Genomic DNA, 8311 nt, shown 5'->3' with positions numbered 1-8311 from the left:
AGACTTGCGGAACAAATCTATACATCTATATTCCGGGTCGACTTCTATGCCACAAATATTTGCATGGACAAAGAAGTTTTATAGCTACTTCCAAAAAAAGAACCGTACTCTGTCTTACGATAACAATGAGGAAATCACTACCGACAGTCCTGATCACCACAGAGATACTCAAATGTCCTAGCTCTCAAAGGACATCGTTGCTAAGCAAGTGAGTCGGACACATATTAGTGGTTCCTCTGGAAAAAGACACCTAACACATTTAATGCACGAGTTTCCAATAAAAGTGATGTCACATCATGACCTTTCATTTGGCCTAAAAAATGACCAGTCACAAAATGAGCACGACAAAGCCCTCATCCTATAAAGTAGAGGTAAGAGCTTGAGGGAACTATTTTAGTTTGTAAAAGGCCCGATAATGAAGACCCAAAAGCAAATGACTCATTAAATTTTACACCGAACATGAAGATAGATGATCTCAACCCTTATATCTTCTCACACCATCTAGATCAATTGGATGATCCTCCGCATAATACGTCGCCAATTCCACAAGCGATTATAACCAACTTATTATTTAAAAGAAAAACATGTCATTTTACAAGTAATGTTTCATCTCACTTTCTTATTGACTTGAGATTTGTGGTGTTAACCTTATAAATCAACTCATTCTCCCCCATACCGAAAGCTTCAGTCCATCATTACGTTCCACATCAATCATACAACGATCAATTTCAATTCATGTATGAAGATGAGTTGGACCTGGTCGAATATGAATTTCTTACTATGCCCAATTAAATAGTCTCTGATTTTGAGTTGTTTTGATCATCAAACATATTTTATTAACTTAATGGCTAATACATATTAAAATAGATATTTAAGACAGAATAATATTATAACTCAATATTAAAATTTGAATTTTCATTTAAAATATTCCTAGCCAAATCTATATACCATTATGGCTAGACAATTTGTCTTGTACTTACTTTTCTACTTTTCATAATAATGGAGTTATTGTTATGTTCACATTACCTAATTGCCAATTTATTTTGCTATACATGACTCAATAATAATTACTATAATTAATAATGGCCATGGGCTAATCCAATTTAGAAGGGCTGATTCTCATCTTATAACTCAGCTCTATGCACATCTTTGTATAATTTCAAATTAAAATACAAAAATGTCACTATAGTCTTGTCTCATTTATCACAATTAACACATTGATAAGGTTGATCAAACAAATAAAACAAATCCTTTATTCACAAAGCTACATTACATATTAACCCCACTTCATTCACTAATCACTATTTCCCAAACATCATAATTTCCTTTCTCAATTTTCACATTTTGTTTCCTCTCCCGCATTTTTGTCTTCTCAAGAGTCACATCTTGCTACATTTTCTATCTATCATCTTTTTCCTTGGTTCCAAAAATGTGTCGGTAAATCCACAAAAAGAAAGGGTAGTGCTATACACACATGTCTTCGGATAATTACAAAATTGCATTGAACAACCACAACACAACAGTAACCTAAACATTTTTGTTCCTAGTACGGAAAATCATATATTTTAAGAAACCAACAACTGTCCTCCACGTGTCAACTGTGCCACTTGACCTCCCATTACCTTCTTCTTCTTCGCCGGAGAATTACTCTCCGACGATAATGAAGACGAAGAAGAACGTTCCGGCGAAGATCTTTTAGAAGTAATCCTTACCGGGTCGGGTTCGCCGGAGTTAACCCGAAGAGGAAAATTCAGCAAAGCCCTCGAACCTCTCATCCTATACGCAGCTCTATCGTAAGCCAAAGCTGCATCCTCAGCGGTTTCAAATGTTCCAAGCCAAACCCTAGCTCCGTTCTTAGCCGGGTCACGAATCTCCGCCGCGAATTTTCCCCACGGCCGTTGTCTCACCCCGCGGTAGTGCTTACCTTTAACCGGAGCAGCTTTGGGTCCCTTCGGAACCACCTGAACCGCCGTAGGCACCACCATGGGAATATTCTCAACCGGCATGACATCTGGCTCGGGTTTTACCGTTAATTCCAACGGAAAACCCGATGAAATGCTCTCGGGTGATCCGACTTCAAGAGACGGAACCCACCCGACATTTACGGCGTCACGAAGGACGCCGTAGAGCAACATATCTTCAGAATCATCTTCTTTGAGAGGTAACTCACCCCAATTATCACTCAAACATGGATACAAGCTACTGAAACTGGAGCTCCGAGAGAAAACCCGGGTATTAGTTGTTGGAGCTCCGAATATTGATTCGGACTCACCCAACAAGTGGCGGCGAATAGAGTCTAGAAGGGCAAAATCGGAATCAAAATTATTGTTTTGATACATTTTGTGGTCTTTAATTTTGTGTGTGATGAGTTTAAATTTGTGATATTTTTTGAGAGAGGGGTTGAATATTCGAACTTGAAATGTTGAGAATAAGTGAGGTATTTATAGGACTATAGGTTCATGAACTTGGATTTATCTTTTTGAATATTTAGATTTAATAAATAAATAAAAGTCTAAATGGGATTGTGACTATTATTTTATTGCACTACCATTATGTTTTTATCGACTAAGTTAGCTTCGGTGAAGGTTCGCATGTGTTAAAGTTTGCAAGTGGGATGGGATTTTTAGCACGTGGTTAATTTATCTTGCTTTTCTCATTTTTTTTCTTTAATTATTTATTTTTGTGATAAGCAATGCAAATGCATATGTGTGACGTCATTCGTCTTACAAAGGCATACAACTTGATGGATTGTTTGTCTTGTTTGTTGTCCAATTGTCCCTTTCCATGTTTGTTAATATCTTTTGTTTTTTGTTTTATTGGTATTATTAGTAGGATATTTTTCCTCTTAATTTCTTGACAATAATGGAGGTTCTCATTTCAATAATTTGATGTGTAGATATCTTGTTAATGTTACAAACTTTTGAAATGTATTTTTGTATTGATGTCAGTTTTTTATCTTTATTATAAAAAATAATTCACTTTTAAATTCATTCAATAACTAATTTATCTAATCAATATATGAGTTAAATATAGCTTAACTAATTTATCATTCAATAACTAAAACATTGAATTCTTTGTTATTTTCGACTTTTCCAAACTCTTCAACTTGATGTTTTGTTCATCTTCTTTGTTGGCCAGGTGTTCCTCATCAAGTGTTATGTCAGACGAGTATAAAAATAATCAAATACGAGTCAATTGAATATTTACCACGTTTATTGAGGTCTGACAGATAAGACTCTAGACCCAATTAAAACACAATAATAATAACAATAATAATAATAATAATGGATAATTGAGATTTATGGCTAAGTTATATGTTAAAAACACCATGAACCTAAAACAATGAATATTGTTGAACCACATACTGATTAACAATGGCGTGTGTCTATAAGGATAAGCCAACGAAAATGCCAAAAAAAAAAAAACATATGACAACAAGTTGAACATGTAACTCTACATATTCTTGAGTTGAGTGAGACTCACACATTATCCGTGTGAATGTTCTAACGAGACGACATTTATGTAGGCCACAATTCTATGGCCAATAAGATAGTTTCCTCTATAAACACCACAACTTGTGAATCATTTAGTACATCAAACCAATCAAGCTAGATATTTTACTTATCTTATCTTATTTAATTTACTTTATTGTTAAGTATTTATTAGTTTAGTAGTTCAACATTCTCACATCCCATAATTGACGTTCTTTAGACTAGTCATATAATCCATATCTGAGAGATATAGTTTCTTTCTCAATGCATTCACTTAAATTTAGCGCTATTAGTTGGCTCTCAACTAACTTTAACAGTTCGACAACAAATCTAGCACACTTGATGAGACACTACAATCAATATCACTAAAAAATATCAATCATTGGGTAAAGACTACGTCTCACATATGCATCCATGATTTGGAAAGAGCTTCAACAACATGGATCAACCATCATCATCATCTACGAGTAGGTTAAGCCAACAACAACCTCATGAATCTCCAGAGATAGTGAGAATGCGTATAATTTTGTATATTTCCACCATGTCTAGCTATATCAATGGTTCCACTCGAGAAACGATTAGTAATGACTACACCTTTTATTAGACAATAGTTGGACCTGAAGATACATGACATTATGTATCAGGTATCCCATAACTTGTTGATAGTGTTTGACATATGTTTATAATGAGGTTCAATAAGTCTGAAACTTAGAGACAAAACTAGTCAATTTGGTGAGAGTTATGTGACTTCTACTATGCAAAAGAGTTCAAATGAACCCATTTTAGGTATGCATTGCTACCCAAAGCTAGTGAATCAACTCCATAATAAGTCCTTTCCAAGTTCATGTAATTTAGTAGTTACATTTTACTCTTTATAATTCCTAGATTAGTACTTGTGCCACAACAAACCCTATAATAACCCCGTGGACAATGATATATATAATCCAAATAATCTTCAAGTTAGACCAGAACATATGGTAACAAGGCATCTAAAACAATCAAATAAAATGGTATGTGATAGGTATCGTCTTAGGAAAACACTATTGACGCAACCACCTAAAGTGAAGCAATAAAAAAAATTTCAATTATTGAAGACAATGGCATGCTTAAAAAATTTATAGGATTCAAAATCAATACATAAGCAATAGAATAATGATATCATTATCATTAAGCTTAAATCTATATATTGTAATATATTATTATAATATATCAAAAAAAAATTTAAAACACCTCAATATTTATGAATTATGATTTTTTTTTAGTGTGTATAATTTGAAAGTCTTGTAGTTTCACTTTGAACACATTCAAAAGTATTATTATTATTATTATTATTATTATTATTATTATTATTATTATTATTATTATTATTATTATTATTATTATTATTATTATTATTATTATTTTTCTTCAGAAATCGAATATCCTCTGCCCACAACTATAACGACTAATCACCCGAGTAGGGATTTGTGTGATTAAACATTTATTCTATAACATACATCTCACACCATTGTTTATCTACTTCTTCATTACTAAAAGTACTTGATAATTTTTAGTGAGAAAATTAATTATTAAATGATTCATCCTACAATATATAATTTATTAGGGTGGTTGTCCCTAACTACCCAAAAGTGGATTTGTTCCTAACAATTCAAACTAAAACTATGAAGGAATATAAAGAAAGAGAGATATACATAAAAAATTTAGTCATGTTCAACCTAGGGGTGGTAAAACGGTCCCGGCCCGTTGGACATGTTCGTTTTGTCCGCACTTTTGTGCGAGATGAGCCAAGGTTTTAGACCCTCACCCTCTAGTGTGACCTCCCATCTCTGCCCCATTTTTTATACGGGTTTTTGCGGGCACGTGCATTAACATAAATTATGTATTTTTAGACTTAAAAAGTGCAATGCCAGCGGTCTTAGCCTGCCTCGCCCTCACTTTTTTGCGGGGAGGGCCAAGATTTTAGACACGCACACTTAACTATGACCGCCCCGCCCTATTTTCTTACAGGCTTTTGCGGAGCAGGCTTAAACGGGGCGGACATGCCTGTTTGTCACCCCTAGTTCAACCCAATATCTGAAATTAATCCTCTCACACTTGAGAAATTTCACAATAATCCAACTAATTAAACTTTCAGAAAGGTAAATGTTCAACTCACTTATACATTATATTTTTCAACCATAAAGAACTGCCTACGACTTAGTCTTCATGTCTCCTCAACAAAATTGGCTTCAACACAACCCTTTGAGGAAATTCAATCAAATAAAACTTAAGTATTTGTGTTTACAAATATCATATAATATAGGATGCAAGAAATGTTTATCAAAAATACAAATGTTTAATATTTCAACATAAAGTATGTATACACTGTAATTGTTGTAATTATTATAATAGTTGTTCCAAAATGACAAGAGAAGTGGATTTGAAAAATGTCAACACTTCATGAAGTGTTGTAAAACGAAACCATGCAACTTTTGAAGTGTGTTGTTATAGGCCAATTACTGCGACTTTTGGTAAAAGACATTGTTTCACCAAAGGGTCGCTACCTTGTGAAACAATACCAATGTGGCCTATAAATAATTCATTCTGAATTCAGAAAACAACACAAAAACGCAAATCCTCTAGAATAAATTCCAGACACTCTTCGCTACATTCGAGTTTTCGTCGGTCTTGCGCAGACTTGAGAAGACTGAATTATCCTGGGTATTCATGCATAGAAACTCTAAGACAATTTGAGAGTGCTTGAAATACTATAAGGAAAGTGTTTCGTACACGATTCTAGCCTCGATTCCATTTGGTTTAAATTAATTTTCTAACAATCTTATAGTATGTTAAATAATTGCTATCAAGGCTTATTTTTGAAATAATAAAGCTTACAAATCTCATGTGAAAGGTGTACTAGGATGATGATCAACTTTCAGTTATCAAATAATGAGAGCGAAAAATTTCACGAAGGTATGTTTGTTGTGAAAAGATTTTTATATTATAATGTTTTCGACATATATTTCATGTGACCATTTCTAGAGAATGTGGTGAGAAATTTGCTTTACCGTTATTTAAAGCATGCAACAATTTGAATTGAATACAACCAAAAAAAATCCATTAAGTATATATATTAGAGTATGATTATAGATATTATATTTTTTTGGTAATTGATAATTGATATGTTTTATAAACAATTAAGATGTTAATGACGTTGCAATAAATAATAGAGATATCATATGATCAAATTTTGTATCCTTTTATGGTATTGTACATGATCAAATTTTGTATCCTTTTGTCTTCGGTTGATTTCAATTGAAAATAATTTTTTTAAAGAACCTTGATTATAGCCAAATTATTAATTATTTTGCAACAAAAAATGTTAAGAGGATGATATTTAAATAATTTTAAAAGTTTGATCAATTTTTTTATAGGAAAAAAGATCGAATCAAGAAGAAGAAGAACTTTCTTTATAGTGGTTTATGTTTTAATGTAGTATAAACATTGATTCAAATATCCATACTTGTATTCTTTTTGCACAATCTCGAATAAAAAAATATTTTTTATTCAATTATTTCTTTTATCCTTATGTATTTATTGTTAAAAAAATTATAGGGGCACCACTCTTTTGATTTGCCCAAGGCACCCAAATTCAAAGGACCGGCCCTGATTGTAAGATTCTCCGATTAAGGAGGAAACACACAAACTAAAGGGGGAGACACACAAGTTAGGGGGAGAATTTTTAAACTTATCAAAACAAGAATTCAAAGAGTTTGTCATCATAAAAAAATGGGAGATTGTGAAGAATATATTTTATATCTAGTTTTGATGAAGACAAAGACTATCAAAGAAGAAAAGGATAAGAAATGTCATAAACATCAATGATGAAGTTGATCAAGAAGGTTGAACATATAAATTCAAGTGAATATTTGAGACAAGATAACTTAACTAAGGTAATCATTGCAATTTATACTATACTACTTTAAATTGCTCATAATTTTATCTCTCACTTCATCTAAAAACCTTCTTGCATCATCATGCATGATTATCTAAAAACCTTCTTCATCTAATTCTTGTCACAAGTGTTTATACACAAAGTTGTGTGAGAATATTGAGGTATTCCTTTGTCTCTATGTTGATTACATGTTGATCATTAGCAACGAGATGAATTGAATCTTAGAAACAAAGAGGTTTCTAGCTTTCATATTCAAGATGAAAGATCTTAAAATAGTGGACACTCTTTTGAATCAAAGTAAGGCAAAAGAGTGGAGGTTAAAAACATAATCAAATACAATATATTGAGAAAACCACGGTCAAGATGAAAGATCTTGGACAAGTTGACACTCTTTTGGGCATCAAAGTAATGTTAAAATAGTGGGGGTTATGATCTTAGTCAAATACACTTTGTTGAGAAAGTTCTTGATAAGTTCAAATTGTCACATATCAAGAAAAAGAATATTCAATTTGATCTTAGTGTCAAAATAATAATGGAAGAGTTGTGTTCATATTAGAATACATAAGTAAAATCGGTTTTCTAGTGTAAAGAATTATATCCGACATAGCATGTGCAATTAGTAAATGAGTAGATTTACTAGCAATCCAAATGGTGAGCATTGGAAGGCCATCACGGGGATTTTTTGATCACATTATCTTTTAAAAACCAAAGTCTTGACCTCAATTATGGTGGGTTTCCTGCCATATTAGAAGGATATACCAATATGAGTTGGATATCGAGTGTTGGAGATCATAAATTTACAACTAAGTGGATATTTAAACTAGTTGGGGTGATATTTCTTGGAAGAGCAATAAATAAACATGTATCACTCTCTTGACCATGGAGC

General features: G+C 32.6%; 1 protein-coding gene across 1 annotated transcript; it reads right to left on the bottom strand.

The window, feature by feature from the left end:
• Positions 1–1226: 1226 nt before the first annotated feature.
• On the bottom strand, positions 1227–2434 carry LOC131638033 (ethylene-responsive transcription factor 1A-like). Its single transcript, XM_058908596.1, has one exon. It carries the CDS (start codon positions 2337–2339, stop codon positions 1566–1568), a length of 774 nt encoding a protein of 257 aa, XP_058764579.1. The 5' UTR covers positions 2340–2434; the 3' UTR covers positions 1227–1565.
• Positions 2435–8311: the final 5877 nt, after the last annotated feature.

The sequence above is a fragment of the Vicia villosa genome, linkage group LG1 (assembly GCF_029867415.1).
Source record: "Vicia villosa cultivar HV-30 ecotype Madison, WI linkage group LG1, Vvil1.0, whole genome shotgun sequence".
In the NCBI taxonomy this organism is placed as follows: domain Eukaryota; kingdom Viridiplantae; phylum Streptophyta; class Magnoliopsida; order Fabales; family Fabaceae; genus Vicia; species Vicia villosa.
Note: the sequence above shows the minus strand (reverse complement) of the source record. Positions and strands in the feature narration are given on the sequence as shown.

What these genes read in the sequence shown, in the direction of transcription:
- LOC131638033 (XM_058908596.1), bottom strand. Translation starts at nt 2,339, where the DNA reads ATGTATCAAAACAATAATTTTGATTCCGATTTTGCCCTTCTAGACTCT.